This window comes from Pollachius pollachius (genome assembly GCF_949987615.1).
Source record: "Pollachius pollachius genome assembly, chromosome: 3".
Classification (NCBI taxonomy): Eukaryota; Metazoa; Chordata; class Actinopteri; order Gadiformes; family Gadidae; genus Pollachius; species Pollachius pollachius.
The window spans coordinates 30,247,097-30,268,323 of NC_136936.1; the positions used below are offsets into that span (position 1 = coordinate 30,247,097).

Sequence of the window (21,227 nt, forward strand, 5' to 3'; positions counted from 1 at the left end):
GTAGTGTTGCCAAACATTTTATTTCGGGACTAATCGGATTATTCCTGTTAGTCGGGGATGTTATTGCATCCCGCACTAACTTCACAACAAGTTTAATACCCTCACGATTTAGCCTATATCTCTTCATTAACTCACAGTCTTCCATTGTCTCCAAAACATTTCGTCTCTCAGCCATTGTACGATTCTGTGTGAATAGGTCTTAGTGAGTTAGGAGTCCTCTTGAGGACTTTTAAGCTCTCCTAGACTTAGGTGCTACTTTTAGGCCTAAAATACTTTGTGAATTGGTCTTAGTGAAAAAAGTTAGGAGTCCTAAATTTAAGAGTGACACGCTCATTATTTTTAGGAGTTACTCCTAAATTTGCCCGTTAGGACCTACTTTTAGCCCTAAGATCCTTTGTGAATACGGCCCCAGGTCTTTTGGAAATGTTTGGAGTCGCTGTGTCATAATTCAGCTTAATATTTAATATATTGTTGCTTATGGCACCCTCACTAACGAGAAAATGTCAAACTGGCACTGCATGACAAAAAGATTGCTGACCCCTGCCCTAGGCTATCACCAGTTTTCCACCTTGGCCATAGGGGTCAAGTCTGTTTCATCAGGATTAATGATCTTGACCCGTAGATGCAAGTACGTATTGTTTAGATCTGTATATTCTTCGCTACTGGCCGATACAAGGAACTCCATGGGCCCCCCGTTTATTAGCGCCGATAGCGGTGGTATTTCAACATATGGGGCCCTATTGTAACAGTCTGAAACACAAGTGAGAAGCGCAAAACGGAAGTAGCTTTGTGGGCGGGTCTCTGCAGATAAATGACTCTTGCGCCCGATGCAAATCTAAAAAGGGTTGCCCTGAAGTAGCCTAATTACCTGTAGGTGTTGTTTTGGCGTAACATGCAATAAACCAATGAGAGTGCCATCTCCCATTCCCTTTAAGAGCCATGAGCGCATTTGAACCTGACGAGTTGATATTTTGACAGAGCATTTGCAGTCTCCGATGAGACAGATGCATGACCACATGAATTTCAAACTTCAAATGGCTCAGTTTATGGTCAAATAATATGTCCTAATTCACACATGGAATAGCGTTTTCTTCTACAACTTCCGAAATACTGAGTCGTCATGTAAATTTCGGCAAAGAAAAGTTAGCACACATATGATATGCGGTCCTGTGGCCGCAACTGTGGGTCTATTTAATGATATGTGGCAATACATTAACACACATTGTTTCTTTCCAGTATTGCATACATTATCGTTATCGACTTGTATTCCTAATATGCATGTGTCCCCCCGTTAATGTACAGTACCTCAATAGAATTTTAGGCTACTCTCAAAATTCCGAAAGACATTTAGCATGGATATTTAGCATCATGGCATTTGGCATGGAAACATTTAGCAAGGATATTTAGCATCATGGCACATTTACACACACACACACACACACACACACACACACACACACACACACACACACACACACACACACACATGATCTTAGTTATTTGAATGAGTTTGGAACAACCAATCAACGGTTACCAACGGACTTCGAAGCTGCTCATCTGTCTGAGTTATTTGACAGTGACTTCATTGAACACCGGTAGGTCTGCCCCAGCATTTTGGGAAAAGAATGGTTATATGGATATTGTAATTGTAATTAACTGAAAGGACCACACCAGTCTTCAAACAAGTCCTCATCCCAAACATATCCCTGTAGCAGCAGCATTCATTCTCTACTAGTTTAATTAGCTATCTTTAGCTGTTTAAGCTCATTTGGGTGGTTTCTGTAAACAGCCATAACTTACAGGAATGGGGTAGAGACTTACTTTTGTTTTTTTTAAATGCTCAGAATCGTATGTATGGTATGTGTCTATTTTGCTTCGACCGGAAGTTGAGAAATTGCGAAAATATCAACTGGACTTGCTAGGCAAAGAAATAGATATGAAAATAAATGCTGCTACAGGGATACGTTTGAAGCGAGGAATCATTAGAAATAAACTTGTATAACGGCTGGTGTGGTCCTTGAAGTGTTTTTCATGTCAGACAGATAGCAATTAGCTACATGGCCAGTTGTTACGTTCAGGGTTTAGAAAAATTGTAGCTAGTTAGCTTGTGGCATGAATGGCGACACAAAATGATATGTAGCTATATTCGATATCAGACTGTACACAATAAATAATACAAATGTTCTGTGAGATGTAAATATACTATATATTATGCATAGTTTGTTTCACTCACTATATACTGTTGTTGTACAGTATATAGTGAGTGCTTTGTCCAAAGCTAGTTAGCTAGTAGTGTCAAACACCTAGATTTCTTTCACCTGAATGCACAATATTTCCCATTTTCAGATTTGGTTCTGACCTTTTTGGGTTTGCTGTGGAGGAAAAGTTAGCGAGAAGAGAAGACAGCAGAGGATTGGAAAGGACAGTAAAGAGGAGTGGAGTGGAGAGGAGAGTGGAGGATTGAACGGAAGGGAAGAATAGTGGAGAAAATTGTGAATTGTCCAGGAAGGATGGAGCCTGAGTTCTCAACCAAGCAGCTGGAGAGAAAGCTGCTCAGTACCAACTATACTTCTTGCATAATAAGTCAGAAAACAGTTACGCTGGTCCTCTTCAGAAACGGACAAATCTAGGATACCCCTCCCTCCTATATGCTGTAACCAACAGAAAGGATGATGTCTCATACAGACTTGACAATGAGCTGCAACCTCAATGTGACTTTCTGGGGAAGAATCCTTTGTGGCACACAAAATGTCTTGCGAAGTACACAAATCGTAAAACTGTTGACCAGAAGAGGAAAAATTTTTAAAAGCCAGTAGGCACTTCATTTTAGCTTAATCCTGAGCCAGAAAGCAGCAGGCCTACTAGAAAAACACGGATGTCAATGTCACAGTCCATCAAACACAAGGAAGAGTGCTTAATTTGTGGAAGAGCACGCACGACAAGGGGGAATGGATCCCTCAATTTGATTGAAACTTATGACAGACAGAATGCATTATGGGAAAAAGAAAACAAATTTGAAGATGAAGAGATGCTACACAAGATTCGTGGTCCTGATGGAAACAAGTGTACTGATATGATTGCTGAGGACTTCCGGTACCACAAGGAATGCAGGACCAACTACCTACCAACTACCAACAACTAACCCTACCTGACAAAGTGTATTCGTTCACAGGAAAAGACTAGTACTGTCACCACTCCATATGATGCTGCAATGAACCAACTCATATCTCGGATTGATGAGCCCCTTTTCAAAGAGAATGCCATATTCTTTATCACAGCTTTGAGGGATGAATTCCGTAAATACTTGGAAAGCCATGGAGTTCACAATGTTACCTCATACAGATCTCGGTCCTTGATTGCCCGTCTTAGAAGGCACTATGAAGTAGGTGGCAATTGTAAAATAATGGTTGTGCCACAGAAGGGATGTTCTACCCTGATTTGCTCAGAGGAAATGAATGTTGGCTGCATGCTCTCAAGGTTGAAGGAACTTAAGGAGAAAACTGAAGAGGCAGAGTATAAAGAAGAAAGTGATGATGAGTTGACAGCAGATTACACCATAGTCTCTCCCTACAACACTGCAAAGACAATACGGAAGGAGCTCCAGGACCAACGTAAGCAGGCCCTGAAGGAAGCAAGAGAAGCCAGAATGGCCCAAGCCAGTGGAAGTCAACAGACGCCTGGTAGTTTGACTAAAGACCCGTCACTGCAGCTAGAGATATCATACCTGGAGGCATCCCGAAGAGTGAGCTCTAACCTGTATAACCAACTGGCATGGATGATAACAGATGCAACTTCAGAGTTAGCTGAGGACGGCCGGGTGAAAGTCACTCCTAAGCAGCAAGAACAAGTTCTCAACCTTGCCTAGGATGTTTGCCAAGCAGTTGCCAAGATCCCAACACCGAAACATATTGGGACAGCTTTGCACATCCTTAAGGAAACCAGAAGCAAGTCGACTGTGTCACTCCTAAATAGATTTGGGAACAGCATTAGCTACAAAGAAGCACAGAGATATATTACAACAATGGCAATGGCAGTTGAAGAGCAGACAACTAGGGATGGTGCCTTCATACCAACGAACCTGAAGGTTGGACGATTCACACAGTTTGTATTTGATTTGCAAGAGTACGCGAATGGCCTGATGAGGTCAAGAACCCAGATAAGACCCTCCAACAACGGTTAGTTTACCTCTACTGAAAACCCGCCAAACAGCCCTGGAATCTTCAAAGCTTTTTCACACCAAGGAAAGCCACCTAAGTCTAAAAGATCGTCAAAAGAATCGCTCCCTGGTTGGAGTTGAAACAGAGCCTAAGCTTCCTGTGTGTCTAGCAGAACCTCTTGACCACCTGAGCATCCTCTGACATTTAGTGCATAGCTGCCCTACTGTACTATTGGAGGACCTGAAACCAAGTTGCAGTGCTCCAACATGGAGTTCATTCCAAGCAATTCTCATCCCAGATACCACCCCTGCAACTGTGATCAGCTATGGTCCCTTCTTCCCCAAGACACCAACAAACCCATATGTGGTTGAACAATTTGTTCAGTACTGCATGGCTGTGTCGAGAAAACATGGTCAAGAGTATACCATCATCACATGTGACCAAGCAATCTATGAGGTGGTTCTGGGTCTGCAAAAGAAGAATGAAGAGAAGTATGCCAAACTTATCTTGCGCATTGGTGGCTTCCATATTGCTCAGAATTTCCTTGGAGCCATTGGGCATTTGATGCAGTCCACTGGAATCAAAGACAGCATCGTCGAAGCTGCTGTCTGTCTCCGTGGAACAGCAAACAAAATCATCAGTGGGAAAGACTACTATGCAATGCTTCATGCTGCTAATACCCTGTCAGAAGAGGATGTAGAGAAGGCAACTTCTGCATGTGCTGATGCAACTGAACAGCTGAAAAAGCTGTCATGTTTGATGGCTGAGTTTGATGAAGCATGTTCCTCACCTACCCTAAAAGCTATGGCAAATGTACATGGATATGGTGATGATTCTTAGACGGTTCATCCATGCTGAGCGTGCAGGTCTGTGGGAGGAACACCTGGCTGAAGTGGAAAAGATGTTACCATACCTTGTAGCTGCTGGCCTCTACAAGTATGTATCCTGCCTGCCCCACTATGTAGAAGCTATGAGAAGCTTACCTACACTGGCTCCAAATATCTGTAGGGAATTCAAGGATGGGAAGTTCACTTTACGTCAAACAGAAGGACGTTTCAATGGTCTAGACAGACATGGCACTTGAAAAAACCTACCACCGTGATGCCAAGACAAAACTCTTCACTGGCATCAGTCAGCAGCATTGGGGAAATACTTAAAAGCTCTTCCAGTTCTGACAGCTGTGTCAGAGCAGACAAAGGCTATGGCACACCTGGATGCGGATGACACCAAACACCATGAGGACAAGGACAGCCAAGGTGCAATGGAGGCAGAAGGTGTAAAGAACATAACAGATGTCATCAGCAACCAGATGATCAATCCTTTCACATGTGAAGAACAGGAGCTGATCAACATTTCAACAGGCCACAAAGCCACATCTGCTGACTTGATCTGTGCTCGTGAAAAAGGACTGGAGGCACTGGCTGCAGCAAGAAGAACAGACGGTGAAAAATTTGCCCAAATTAAACTTTCAACCTTCGCAGCAAAGCCAAAGAAGTTAATGTCCATGGCATTCAAAGGTCTATGAGGAGGAGAGTGCAGTTGTGCGGAACCTGTACTTTGTTCAGGACTTAAGGTATGGCCACACTGAACGCGTTACGCGCCTAACTTGACGCTTGATCATTGTGTGTCACAAAAATGGTCCAACGCGCCTAACGCAACTAGATGAGCCTGCCCATTTTCCCCCTGCTACTTTTTTTTTGCTCCACAAACACGGCTGAGATCACCTCCATCGCTGCGCTGTATTTGTTGTGGGAGCTCGAGGAGAGTGGCCCAAACACCATCGTGTTTGGGTGCATGACATCCTCCGTGGGTGCTCACAGCTGGGTGAGTTTCACCACCTCCTCCAGGAACTCCGCCTGGATGACGGCCGGTTCCAGCGGTATTTTCGATTGACTGTCGCAATTTTCGATGACCTGTTAGCCCGGGTTGATGCCAGGGTCTCCCGTCAGGACACCAACTGCAGGCGCTCCATATCAGCTGCGGAGCGCCTGTCCATCTGCCTCCGGTAAGTTGCGGTTTCATAGCCTAATTAATCAAAATCAGCACATTCTGCAGTCAAAAACTATCTACATAACGGGGAGAACTTGTTCGGGCGCATCTTCTGAAAGTGCATACATCTATTTCCAATGCGTTGTTTATATTTGAGTGGTGACCCATTTATTCAAGCATCGTGCACTATGCTCACCCGTGGCATAGGCCATTGTGACATTACAGGCAATATTCATTGAGTTACATTCACATTGACCTCCTTGTCATGCTTTTCAAAGTAAAATAAGCTGATGCAAATCCACTGTAAACACTAGTCAAGACATTTACCTGTGCAGTGATATTAGTGAGATAAGTGGCCTACAGATTTGGTATGCAACTGAAATTCTCAGTAAGGCTAAAATAAATTATTCATGTGTTGCAGATTCCTGGCTAGTGGTGACTCATTTAGGATGATTGCCAACAGCTTTCAGGTCTGGGACTCCACCGTGGCTCCCATCGTATCAGATGTGGTCACGGCTATTTTGGACTGCTTAGTGGAGGAGTTCATGGCTGTGCCTACTGCAGAGGAGTGGAGGGTGGTTGCAGAGCGGTTCAAGGCGCAGTGGAACTTCCCTCTCTGCTGTGGTGCCATCGATGGGAAGCATGTGGTTCTGAAGGCCCCTGTGAACCGGAGTTGGCCGCGCTGGCAATCTCAAGCTCCCTGCTGACAGAGCACTGCCGGCGGCTGAGCACAGAGGACCCCTGCCTCATGTGTTTGTAGCGGACGAGGCCTTTCCGCTATGGACCGACGGGTTTCCCGCCATTCCCTGGACGCGTCCTCCCACCAGAGCGGCGCGTCTTCAACTACCGTCTGTCCCGGGCTCGGTTGGTGGTGGAGGACGCATTTGGCATCCTCTCCTCTCAGTGGCGGATCTACCGGAGGGTCATCGAGGTCCATCCTGAGCTGGCAGAGAGATGCATCAAGGCCACCTGTGTGCTCCACAATTTCCTCCCCAGAACAGCACCAACAGCAGCAGTGAGGGAGTGCATCCCGGGTGGTGTGGTGGAGCCTCTGCCAAGGCTGGGGAGAGTGGCTGCAAACAAAGCCGGGAGAGAGGCCATTCGGATCCGCAAGACCTTCACGTCCTACTTTTCGGAAGAATGAACCGTCTCATGGCAGAACAACTAGTGCAGTGCACAAGCAACCCCAAAACGGCTTTTTTAAGAGCCACCCACACAAAACAAAAGCAATGATTCCTTCATTATTATTAAATTGTTATTAAAATTGTTATATTAAGTAGCAAAATGCATTTATATTTCTGTCTGTGCATGCTAGATCTTCCAATCATATATTGGGAGAAGAGTTAATAAAAATATTTTATTTTAAAATACTACTGTCATGGTTTTGAATAATGTTTTTTGCACTTTGGACTTTGGCGGCATCTAGTGGCCGTGCATGTGTTATTTAAGTATTTTTTGTTTCCTTGCATTGCCAATTACTCCTGTTACCTGTGTCTTGTTGCTCCTGTCACATGACCAATTAAGCCATATATTTAAGCCCTGCTTTTGCCTATGTTCAGTGCTTAGTCTTTGGTGTGCCACGTTTGTACTCTGACCCAAGCTAAGTCTTGTATAGGACATTACTATTGATTCTCTGTGTTTTGACCGCTTGCCTGCTCCCTGGACTACCCACTTGGATTTGCACCTCTGGTATGACGTTTTGAACTTTTGTCTTTTTGATGAAAATTTACCCGTTTTTGAGTTTACCTTTTGCCTTCTCTGTTGGACCTTTTGCCCTTTTTGGATTTTGCCCTCGCTTTGGAATTTTGTGATCTTCTGTGTTTTTGCCCAAAGACTTCATTATAATAAACAACGCTTCAGTTAATCCTCTCTGCACTTGAGTCTATACCCTTCCCTTTTGTTCATTGGGTTTTGAGTAGAACTGTGGGTTTGCAGATCCGGGCTTGATCCCCAACTCTGACAACTACAACAAAACAACATAGAACAAGATATGATAAATGAACATTGCATTAAAAAAAATTAAACATACAGAACATAATTTGAGAACACAAGAACATTGACATCTGCCGAAAAAAATAAGCTGTTTGTGAGAAAGGATCTACCTAACTAACTACCTTTCTCACAGCTTATTTTTTAGTCACAGCATCCCAGTTCTTTCCCTGGAGAGATTGTCACCACCACTCTTGCTAATAAGCAGGAGCATAATTATATAGGTTCCAAATGCCCATACGTTCCAAAATAGTAAATTGGATGGCATCAGATGTGACCTTGTGAATTTGGAATTTGACATACTCCTTTACTTCGGGTGGCAATCTCTCCAGGGAAGGAAGTAGGCCATTAAGGGACTGTGCGTCCACTGAAAGCTAGGGTGGGGGAGGTTGAGGCAGCATGCCTCTGCAGGGCCTGGAGGATGGCCTCTTGTATCGGGGCGTTCCCACCCGGTACCCTCCTGGCTCTCTTCCTCTTCATCCCTGTACGAAATGTAAAACACCATAATTTGTAAGTTAGTGCAATACTACCTTCACAAGTGAAAATCCAAAACGTTATCAATACACCTGTTGAACCGGCATGTGTGGTTGGTTGGAAGTGTTGTCACTTATAGTAGTAATCCGTTAACAGTATTCATATCAGTTAAAGCTTAAACGGTTAGCCATAAACATAGTTGAACCCCTGAAATTAAAGCTACACAACTTTGTTCTGTACAAACCGCTCGGAGGTCTTGGGGCAGAGCCAGCGGCAGGGACAGAGGCAGGAGTAGCAGCAGCAGCAGCAGGAGCATCGTTAGGGTCTGAGTCACTCTCTGACGGCTGATCTGTGTTATTGAAAAAGAAGTCTTGTTTTTATTGGCTTGGAAGATATACAAGTGATCTATATTACAGCAAATTAAAGATGGAGACAGAATCGTGCAGCACTATAAACCTTTTCTCAATACAGAATGTGGCCATAATGCAGAAGCTGTATAAGTGTCTTCACTTATTAACAAACCTGTATTGTGCGATGGCCCTGCTGCTGCTGCCTCATCACACTCCTCAACTGCTTCTCCTGCCCCTGACAGTGAAGTCTCTGCAGCCCCGTCATCCTCTACCTCATCCTCTGCCACCCGAGGAAGGTTGCTGCTGGTCTCCCTCGGTGTGACAAATCGAGGAAGGACAGGACCGCAAAGAATTTCCACTTCACTGTCCTTGCCGCTCTTTTTTCCCTCCAATCTCTCTCTCTATTTCTCCCTCATATATCTGTCCCTGAGAGACTTCCACTTCCTGTGACATGCGTCCACTGACAAGAACATAATATACACATTAAGTTGTGTAGGCTGATAAGCGGGACAGTCTGTTGTAGTACTATCACTTTATATTAGTGCTAACTGGTGCTACCGCTAACCGGCGCTAACTTGTTTCATAGTAAACACAACCGATAGCTGAAGTCAAGCAAAGTACACATTATTCACTGAACTTACCAGGTAGCCCAGTCTCCTCGCCCACGGTGACCCACGCCTGCTCCTTCTTGCTTCTATGCTTGTACGACACCATCGTCGTGTCGTACAGGATAGGACGAGCACAAACCGACACAATTACTTTGTCGTCCATGTTCTTTCTGCTTCTGTGCGTCCTCCGTCCTCTCTGCCAGTGTCGTCGGGTCAAGCTCAACGCTGATTGGCTATCGCGGCTAAGCGTCACGTGTAAGCTCGTCAAAAGTTCAATAACGCGCTGCTTTAGCGCGTCTAACGCATCTACATGCCTAAACCAATGGTTCCCTATGCAAAAATGCAGATTTTCAAGCCTGTTGTAATGGTAGTAGATGCCATGGCGTTCATTCAACGTTACCAACATCTTGGGAGCAGCACCTTCCATGAACTGCAAGGAAAGTACCTGAGGCAGATACTTGGAATCCTCAGACAAGTGTGACTGCATCCACTTTGATGGTGATCGATATGATGTCTTCCCTGCTGAAAGTCTGAAAGGTGAGGAACGAGAGAAGAGGATGAAGACCGGCCACAGCAAAATAAAGGAGTACAAGCCACATGATACTCTCCCTATACCTGAATGGAAAGGCTTCATTCACAATCCACTTCTTCTTCGAGTCCGTTGCAATCTCAGATGTCGTTCTGCCAGTATCTGGCGCAGGTCACAGTGATGGGGTCGGTTCAGCCAGGTCCTGGTGGCTTCACTGGGGGGCATCATCACACTCCAGTAGGTGGGGCATTGTCTGTACTGCTCCAGAGCTGCATGTGTCTTCTGGCTGGTAGCTCCATGCTTTCATAAGATTTGCACCTCCCCTGCTCCACTCGTAGTCTGTTGAGAGGCTTCCACAATCCAATGACTAAAGCTCATCTGTTGAACTACATGGGCGAAGCATGGGCAACTGAGAACAAGTCACTTCCTGCAAGATGCACACTTATTCTTGGTGAAGTCTTTTGTGATCCTGGTCGCAGTGTCCTCTTGTAGGCGAATTGTCAGGTTGAGCTTCCAGAACTCTCCTGTGAGAAACATGAGGAGGCAGATACCAGGAGGTTTGCTCACATTGCATACTTAATACAAATTCTGCACCACAAACAAGCTGTAGTGGTTGCGACAGACACAGATGTTCATGATGTGCATGTACTACATCACACACATCGATGGGCTGCAGGGCCGGCCCAAGCCTCCATGGGGCCCTAAGCGAAATCTGATTTTGGGGCCCTCTATTACTGCCAATAATAATGATTATTGATCATTCACACACCTACTATAAACGTATTCTACTTATTCTACTCCGTCATTACGAATACACTTGTAAAACTAAATGTGAAAACTTTTTGTTGTAGTTAGATCAAATCGAATCAAATCGAATCAATACATAAAACCTCAAAGGGCATGTTTTACCCATCTATGGTTTTTAATCTGAAATGGTAGCAAATTCAGCTACAAGAGCAGCCTGGGGTCGATTAACACTTAATATTCAAAGTGATATAGTACTAAGTGGGATACTGAATGTCATCTAGGTCAATTAAAAGTAACAAAATAAACTGTAAATCAGTTACTGTAAACACAATCTGCTTTATTATTATTATTTCAAATAAACTGCAACACCAAATATACAAAAACAGACAGTATTAAATAAAATAAAAATACAACAACAAATACTTAAATAATGATGAAAATCAACAGGCACCTAAAACAAGGTCACACACAAATGGTTGATAAATAAAATATTAAGTTGAATTAGGTCTGAAAACTATGTAAAAATGTGCAAAATCTTTGGTAAAAATAGGGAGGGAAATACAAAACACATTCCTGTAATTCAAACATTTGACTTTTATATGTAAAAAACACAGCATTGAATAAAATAAACAAAGAAATATCAAATAAAATAGAAAGTTAAATAATTACGTCTGAAAACTATGTAAAAATGTGCAAAATCTTTGGTAAAAATAGGGAGGGAAATACAAAATACACTCCTTAGAACCTGTGTTTCCTGGCCTTTCTGGAGGCAAAGTCATTTATGACATCACAGTAAGAAATCCGATGGCCAACTTTGTTGTTTATACTCATCACTGCCAGTCCACTCAGTCTTTCTTGTGCCATGGATGATCTCAAGTAGTTCTTGATTAACTTGAGTTTGGAAAAGCTCCGCTCTGCAGACGCAACAGTAACAGGGAGAGTGTAGGCTATCCGTAGAGCTACCCAAAGATTTGGGTACAACTCACAGATCTCATTTTGAGAGAGGTAAGTGAGCAGCTCAAATGGGGTCATCTGTGCTTTGGGGAGTTCTGGAAGGCTCTCCATCTCTGTAGCCAGTGCACTCCCATCAATATCAGACTGTTCCCCTAAGGTGAGTTTGTCTCCAAGAAGTTTACACTGATCACTCCTTGTCTGTGCATCAAGCTGACCAAAGTTGAGAAGCACTTCAAAATGGCTTCTGACCTCCCCTAGGGACTGAAAGCGGTCCTCTAAAGACCAGATGTTACAGTCTACTGTAGCATTAAAAAAGGACACTTCCAGCCTCTTCATTGCATCAGCTTGTGGCTCATCAGGCATCTCATAGGCAAAGTGCCTTTTTGTGGTTCGCAACCTCTTCTGCTTCAGCACTGCTTCAGTGTTCATTTGTTCACACATGTCTTTTGCTGAGACCTGTGCATCTTTAAAACCAGTTGCCCTGTAACTGATTAAATTTTGTTTGTTTTTCTGAATGAGGCTCACTGCAACATCAATCTGCATGTTGGGCGACTGAAGTAGTTTGCTTGTGGTGTTAATCTGGGAGAGAATGTCATGCCAAACCACGCAGCAAATTTGAAATCTGAATGATCCGATTTCTTCAGCAAGAGAGTGGGTCATAACTTTCAGTATAGAGTCAGTAGTTTTTTCCCTGACTTCAAGCAAAGCTTCTCTCACCTTGTCTGCTTGGTAGCGTAATGGTTCTATACTTTTAATCCGGCTCTCCCATCGTGTTTCACTCCAGGACTTGAGTGTGATGTTCACATGCTTCTTCAAGAAGGCCCACCTTTGAGGGGAACCTGAGAAGAGTTTGTAGATTTTTTCCACATTTCCAAAAAAACAAGTGGCATCCACGGAAACTTTGGCAGCATCTGAAACCACAAGATTTAAGGTATGGGTTCCACAAGGCACATAAAATGCACGTGGATTTTTTTTTAAAAAGCCTAGCCTGCACACCTTTATTTGCCCCTTTCATGTTTGCACCGTTGTCATATGATTGTCCCCTACAGTCCTCAAAGGGGATGTTCAATTCTTCAAGTGTTCCTTTATCTCTGGTGTTTTGACAAGACTTAGAGTGCGGACAACAACAGACATCTGTTCTTGATGACTAACATCTGGGGTGCAATCCAATATTATTGCATAATATTTAGATTCCTTGATTTCTGAAACCATTGTGGCCAGTATTTTATCACTTACACAGGTTATCAACTCATTTTGAATTGTTTTCCCCAAATATGTGATATGCTCAGCTCCACTGTCAATTCGTCTCACGTGATCTTTCAACACTGGATCAAATGTAGCCATGAGTTCCACTTCTTTTAGAAAGTTCCCATTGTTGGCCTGATGTAATGTGTCTACAGATCCTCTGAGTGCCAGGTTCCTTTCTGCCAATGACTGGATAATGCTGATTAGACGTGTGAGGACATCTCTCCAGCGATTCTTTTCTGCCTCTAAGAGGCCCATTTCTGTTTCATCGATAGTTTTCCCCTTTGAAAGACGCAAGGCAAATTCCTTCCATTTAACCAGGTTCTTACAGTGATCTCCACTTTTTTCATGCTGTTTCAACAGTGCACCTATGTTGACCCAATCCTGCTGTCCCTCAGTTGCCAGTTTTATGGACTTTTTTGAAAATAATTTGCAGCAAAAGCAATAGACCGCATCTTTACTTTTTGAATATGTGAGCCAGCTCCGCTTGACTTTTTCCCCATTTACTAGTTGTCTGTATGTGTAATGATGGTGGAAGCTTCGGCCATCGTGTCTCTTCGGGAATGTGAATGTGTCCTTTATAGGCAGTGGCCCTCTTAATAACTGTTCATTCCTTTCTGAGTCCGTCAGGAAAGAGGGACACTCAGCTGGGTCCACTGGCGGAGCTGCTGACCCCTGCTGCAAACTGGATGCTGAAGAAGACACATCAATTTCCATGACCAAAGATGAAGGACCTATAGGGAAATTAAAATAATATTTTTTGACAAAATTATTAATCTCAGAATATTCTGCAGTACACTGAGCAATTATAAAGGCTGTTTTGTTGTTAACTTACCAGGTACAGCTGAGGTTGCAGAGAGGACAGTGGGTACAGTGGGCACAGTGGATGTAGCAGAGGATAGATATGGACCTGGGATGAAAAACATGTCCCTTGTCATATGATTATATATTATATCTTATATTATAAAAATATTCATCTCAGTATGTTCTGCAGTGCACTGAGCATCAAAGGCTGTTTTGTTGTTAACTTACCAGGTACAGCTGAGGTTGCAGAGAGGACAGTGGGTACAGTGGATGTAGCAGAGGATGGAGATGGATCTGAGATGATAAAAATGTCCCTTGTCATATGATTATATCTTATATTATTACATCTTAATGAGATAATTTGACTAGAATTTAAATATATATGGTGACAGTTTTTCGATTACCTGATTCATCAGCCTGGGCTGCTCCTGAGGAGGTGGATTGCTCCTGGGCTGAGTCACTGCCTCCTCCAAAATACTTTAACAGTGCTCCTGGGGAAGTATCATATAACGTATCAGCATAACAGGGAGTTGATGTAAAAGGAATATATTTATATACTCACATAAATTACTGTGCTCTGCAGCAAACAATTGCAAACAACATACCTCAAACTATAAGTTAACTAAATTAATTAATTAATGCAAAACCATATTGCTAGCAAACGTCACCGCGTTTGTAATTAACGTTAGTTATTAAACATTTAAACATTTAAACGTTATCAGAAACGTTGTTTTGATGCCAAAAAGCGACCCAGAATAATATATATACACTGAGAATTAACTTATTCAAAGTATTACACAAACACAAAAACGTTAGCTTGAATAGTAAGCTAAGCTATCTAACCTACCCACAAGAGAGAAGTAGTAAGACATTTTGAACTAATGTTAGCTAGCAAATTTGCTATTATAGGCTAACGTATTTGAAACGAAATGTCAACAATAATTAGGGACTTTCCTAATTTCAGGGAACTTTTCAAAATCTCCTTGACACCAAATGTTACATTACCGAGACATACCTTTATCTTGTCGTTTTTTCTCCTCTTCATCTTTCTTCTTTTTTCTCTTTTCTGCCCCTGAGGGGTAAGTCCTTTTTTGCGACATCTTTCACCTGCTCCTAGCTCCTAGATGCTGAGTGCGCACCGCACGGTTGGGTGCACTGCACACGTTACTAGCGGAGGTCAAATGTCAAGCAGCGAGGCAGTAGGAAACTACACTGTGCTTGATATCATGTTAACAGACTCTGTTAACAGACTCTGTTAACATGATACTGTTGTTGGTTTTTTTTTGTACAAGAACGGTCATTTGATAATATATGAATCATCATCACGCACACGTGAAAAAAAATATGCTTTTTTATTTTTTAAGTTAGTTGCTCTTGGGGGCCTCCTAGTGGTCACGGGGCCCTAAGCAGCTGCTTAGTTCGCTTATGCCTTGGGCCGGCCCTGATGGGCTGCAGCAAATGTGGGTGAAGACGATGGATACCTTCCTACCTGTTCATGCTATCACAGAAGCTCTGGTGGGGAAGTATGATGTTGCAGCTTCAGATCTTACATCCCTTCTCCTCAGCAACTACATCTTACCGGGTGTGACACAGTGGGCCTACACAACTGCTATTAAACACCTGACAGACCTTCTGCCGCTGTGCAGGTATGGTGACCCTGAGGAAAGCCTGGGTGTTCAGGAAGAGGTTATAACAGCAGCACGGCTATAGATGGTGTTGACAGGAGTGACTTTGGTGATAATCTAGATGCATTGCAAGCCCATCTTTTTGTGAGCCTCAAAGGAGACATGCGTTGCCTTCCACCAACTGAAGATGCCTTCTTATTACACCTTCCGCCGAGACTTGCATCAGTTGGCTTTGTGTAAGCGGGCACACATAGTTCAGCTAATCTACCCAGCTGCCACTGATTTTGGGAGGCAACTTGTCAATGGCAAATTGGTGGCAACCATGATGCTGATAGAGGCAAAACCTTCTGAACTTAAAAACAGCAAATACTGCCGCTGCAAGAAAAGCATGTGTGCTCAAGGATGCTCCTGCGCAAGAGCCAATGTGAAGTGTGGCATTGCATGTCTCTGCACCGGGGACCCCAACAAATGTTCAAGGATTGAATGTGCGCTTGAAGACAGGGACACGTAAGAAGGCTGCGTGCATGCGTGCGTGCGTGTGTGTGTGAGAGAGAGATAGATGGGGGGGTTCAGTTTTTTCCTCGCTGCTGTATAACCCAGCCTGCCGGTCTTGTTTGCTGTCTCCTCAGGTGGTGAGGGTGAAGGCCTGTCCCCAGAACAGTATCTGCAGTGTGCCACCCTCCTGATTATCCCATCTCACAGGGACCTGCACCTAGTTAATCAAGCTATGTTAAATTATTGTGTTCCGTTAAAGTTGTAATAGTTGTCATCTGAGGCAATAAAATAATGAAAGTCATTTTGCTGTATTATATTTATTGTGTGACACATTTCCATTGGGAGAACAGGGTTATGTTGATGATGTTTAATAATGTGGACATTACCAACCATGTTAAATATCCAGTGTAACTATCCAATATGTCTTTCAGAATTTTGAGATTAGCCTAAAATTTAATTGAAGTTCTGAGCCTGTTGATCGCCAACTAGTAGTGAAATCATCACAGATCCATTGATTTTGGTTGGATTTTTATAGTTTTTTTTCTGTGGAATGAGTATAGTGTTTGGTGAAGAGAATGGCATATTGAATGATGTCATAACTTGGGGAAATAATTGATTGCCAATGAACTAAAGATGAAAATATTGCAAAAAAGTGAGAAAACGCCTATTTCTTTTGCATTAAATTGATGCAAAATCATGTAGAAATGTGTTTTAAAAGTTATTTTTTGAGTGGATGTTGTCAGCACTTGTGTTCTCTGTATCTAAAATGTATTTATTGACAGCCTACCCAACCCACTGAGGAGTTGAGGGAAAAAAACATTTCCCCCATTTTTCTGATAAGAAATATAGGGTGCATACACTAAAATGGCCACATTTCTTTTTTGCGATATTTCCGGCATAGCGGACCCTCCAATTATTGGTTCTTAGGGTCAAAGTTAACAGAAAAAACACAATTAAAAAGTATGGCAGACCATGTCAGGTTCAACCCATTATTGAGACTTTGGCTCCCCGACTATTATGCCGGGCCGAAACAACACGACTCCTTTCAGCTGCCCACCCCTCCTCCTGCGAAAAATACATAAATAAAATTAAAACGCTTGTGGTGGCGTTTTGAAAAGAGAAAACTTACATTTTATTAGTAAATGGTATAAAGATAATTATGAGCCTTTGATTGATATCCAGAATTCTTTTGCGGAGACACATTCCTGTTCCCCACTTGTATTGGAGTGAACGGGGATATCTACTTCTGGGACTCCGTGAATCGAGGGACCCGTCCACAGCCCGCTTAAACAGCTGCAATACCAGGCTTGGCCGTTGAGCACTGGTGGATTGCGGAAGTATGCACTGTTCCTGGGGGCTTGTTCTACCCCTGCCTACTCTTCCACCATGACGGCGGAACGGCAGACAGCAATGCTTGGGTATCGACTGGTGTGACAGATTGAGATGAGATTTGTGGCTATAGACCTCTGGAGAATAAGTCCCGCCTCCGAGGCTCCAGTTCCCTCGGTCAAAAACCTTTTACTTCTTCGCCACCTACAGAGTTTGTTATTCACAATCATTCAAAAACCACGTTATTTCCCATAGACACAATAGTATCCGTCTGCGTCCTGCAAGACGGAGGCGTGACTTGTAGTAGGCGTAACTTGTAGGAGGCGTGTCTTGTACTTTTCTAAATCACGGAAGTAGGAGGCATGTCTAGTACTTTTCTAAATCATGGAAGTGATCTGTACTATGCAGCAGTGGTGCGCCGGTTCATAAATGACCGCAACTCGGACCTCAAATATTAAGCCTTAAATAAAATTAGTGCACCCGACCCGGTCATTTAAAAATATGCTCTTCATAAGCTTAATCAAAGCCTTACTGGCTTACATGAAACTGACATCCCTGAGTCATATGCATTTAAGAAAATAAGCCTATTACAATTTTACAATGACATGTAGCCTAATGCATATAGCAGTTTAACGTGTGGAACCTTAAATTTAGCTTACTTTATCCCTTTAACAAAAAGACAGCAGATTAATAATTGAAAGAATTTTATTGAATACATTTCGGTTAAAACAATCCACAATGGACTTTAATCGTCGTATTATTTTCAAGTTTTCCAAAAAACAATTGCATGTCCTCATAATACTCAAACCTAAATAGAAAAGGATCCATAATTGTATGCTTTTCTTTAGCAATTAAGGTGTCACCATTTTCTATGTAATTCTCTAGGGATTGTAGCCTCGCTGTCTTCCATGCCAAGGAAGCGCGGCATCTGGACTACCCCTTTGAAGAGGTTTTGTTCCTTCATCTGTTTTCGCCACTTGCTCGCTTCCTGCATGTTTTCAAGATCCTGCATGAGATAGAAAACAATGAAGTAAAATAAATATTACTGATAGAAACAAGACAAGAACAATGTCACTAACAGGAGGGTAGTTATGAGAAAGTCTTCATATTTTAGCGTTCACATTACAAGCCTTCATTTTATATATATTTGCCGGTCTTCAATACATGGATTTCTCTGCTACATCATCACTGGTTCACTGCGCAAACTCGGGGCAGAAAGAAGCAAGCAACATCTACTAGCCTGTACAGTATAGAGCAGGGGTTTTCAAAGTATGAGAGAGTGAGCCCCCCCTCAGAGAACAAATTTCAGCTGAGCCCCCCCCCCCCCTAAAAATTTTTTTTCTAAATCCCTGTGTTTTGAAAGGTCTTTTAATTATTTTACACATTTTAAACATCTGATCATAGTTTAAAAATCGTTGATCATATTTTTTTAAAACATTTGAAACATTTTTGAAACATTCTAAACATCTTTGTGCATTTTTAAACACATTTCTTAACACATTTTAACATCTTTATCTAAGCATGTTTTTGCTTAACGTTTTTGAAATACTTTGAACATCTTAATCTGTAAACTGCCAGTTTAGCCTCCTTTTTTAGCTCAAAAAAAGGAGGCTAAACTGGCAGGCTTAGTGAGATGGACTAAAACGGAATAACAATTAATTATTCTAGGCCATCTCACTTATGGTCACTTAAATGTTTTTAAGCTCACCATGTCCAGTATTCAGAATTCAAAACATTTATTCACAAATAGGCTATGTTCTATTTTTTTGGCAAGCGGAGCCAGCCAGTCCTGTGAGAGTGTGCAAATTAGCCATGTGCGCAAAACAGAAGAAAGAGGCAATGTATAGAACTGATTGTTGTGCATTGGTAGGCCTTCTGCAGGGTTAGTTGTGTTTGGTTGTGGTCTTAGTGAAACAGCCTAGCCTTGGAGTTGAAGTAGTTGGAGTGATTGTGTGATTGTGCGAGAGAGAGCGCACCTGCCGTGGTGATGTTTGGCTTGTTGTGGGCTTTGTGTATGTGTTCAATGATGTATCTGCCTGATCGTATTAGCTGTAGATGGATGGTTAAATAATGTCACAAGATCGGTCATACTGCAGGCTCTCATTTGCAAGTGCACTGATTGTGTGCCCGTCTCCGACATGCTATATACCTGGCATTTATTCAGTTCATTGTTCTTCTGAGTGCGCAAGAATGGTGCCAATTATTGTCGTGTTTGCATTGTAATGCACAACCTTTCCTCTCCCTGTTATAAAATAACGTGCATCCAAACAACTTTAGCCAATGCAGGCTCCTATGTCAGTGTTGCTTTACGAGTGTGTTTTAAGTGTGTGTGCGCGCGCGTGTGTGTATGTGTTGTCATGTAGGCTATCAGGCTGGCTTGCATCCATGAAATATTGTAATGTTATGATCTAGGCTACGGCATATTGAGAACATTTAGATCGGTGTTCTGCAACAATCTGGGGATGAGGACATCCCCGAATATTGACGGGTAATTCGCACACTGCCATCTCAATATATCGCCTAACATATAAATATATAACACTGTACTAGACACAAATGTACTTTCCACTAGCTAGTGGCTCAATACATTGTAGTGTATTATACTGTAGAGAAACTAGTAAAGTCAACACAGCTTTATATTACGGCGTAACATGGCAGGCACTGCAGCTCTCGACAACGCATTACTTTAGTCTGGCATTTCTCTTCACTGATGGTTAGAAACTGGTTAGAAAGCTTTCAAACTTAATGGTCAAGTTAAAAAGAGGGAGGGGCTCGTTTTGCATACCTAATAGCCGCGGCTATTAGGTATGCAAAAGAGGCTAAATGCGTCTAAGTCGCGGCTTAGAGCGGTTAAACCGGCCGATTTCCGTACGGATTCCGGCCGGCGTCCGGCCGGTTTAGCCCTTTCACCGCGCCATTCTAGGGCCATATTATGGCCTTCTTGGCCTTCCATACTTGGCGAGGGGCGGGGACATGCTGCACGGATTGGATATCCGGGGATCGGCCAGGGGCGGGACTGGAGCCGCTCCCTGATTTCCGGTCGGTCTGCAGAGAACAGGAAGACTTGACCAATTTACTCTGTTCTGAAGCCGATGTGAAGGCTTGTTGACCCGGTTACACTGACACCGCTACAGCTGAGCGTTGGTAGTGGAACCAAATAAGAGCAAAATACACTGCCAAACTTCTGATCACCCCCCTAGACCCGACCGGACCAGGGCCCGACCAGACCAGGACCTGACCGGACCAGTACCAAGACCAGCAGCAGGAGCGGACCAGGTCCCCTCCACCGCAGAAGACATGGCTCGGCTCTGGTTGGCGGTTGTCCTCACGTCTGGGCTGATTCAGTCCTGTTTCTCCTTTAATCTGGACGTGGAGAAACCCGCCGTGTTCTCTGGACCAGAGGGGAGCTACTTCGGCTTCTCGGTGGACTTCTTCAAGACCGCCAACAACCAGAAGTAAGAGCTGGTCCTTAACTGGTCCTGAACTAGTCCTTAACTAGACCTTAGCTGGCCCGTAACCGGTCCTTAGCTTGTCTTTCTCTAATCCGCAGCGGTCTGCTCTCTAGAGGTTATGTCTCATGTTAGATGTTATGTCTCCTGTTAGATGTTATGTCTCATGTTAGATGTTATGTCTCCTGTTAGATGATATAGCTACATCTCATCTTGGATATAACGTCAGAGGTTGTCTCATGTTAGATGTTTCATCCTGTTATATTTACTTTGATGGAGGCTACAACTATAACTACGAACTACAACTACGACCTAGTAATCATGCATTCTAGTGTTCAGTATATGTATTATAGCCTGTATAGTAAATGTATTATAGCCTGTATAGACTATGTATTATAGTGTATTATAGCCTGTTTGTATAGTTAATGTATTGTAGTGTATATAGCCTGTATAGTATATGTATTATAGCCTGTATAGTAAATG

At 43.0% G+C, this 21,227-nt stretch overlaps 1 protein-coding gene across 1 annotated transcript in view; it reads left to right on the top strand.

Annotated features, from left to right (window-relative positions):
* Positions 1 to 20,343: 20,343 nt before the first annotated feature.
* The window catches only part of itgav (integrin, alpha V), a 67,471-nt gene continuing 66,587 nt past the window's right edge, over positions 20,344 to 21,227 (top strand). Inside the window, exon 1 of the mRNA XM_079733653.1 lies at positions 20,344 to 20,750. Coding sequence (XP_079589779.1) covers positions 20,593 to 20,750 — 158 coding nt within the window. The 5' untranslated portion in view covers positions 20,344 to 20,592. The remainder of the gene's footprint in view (positions 20,751 to 21,227) is intronic.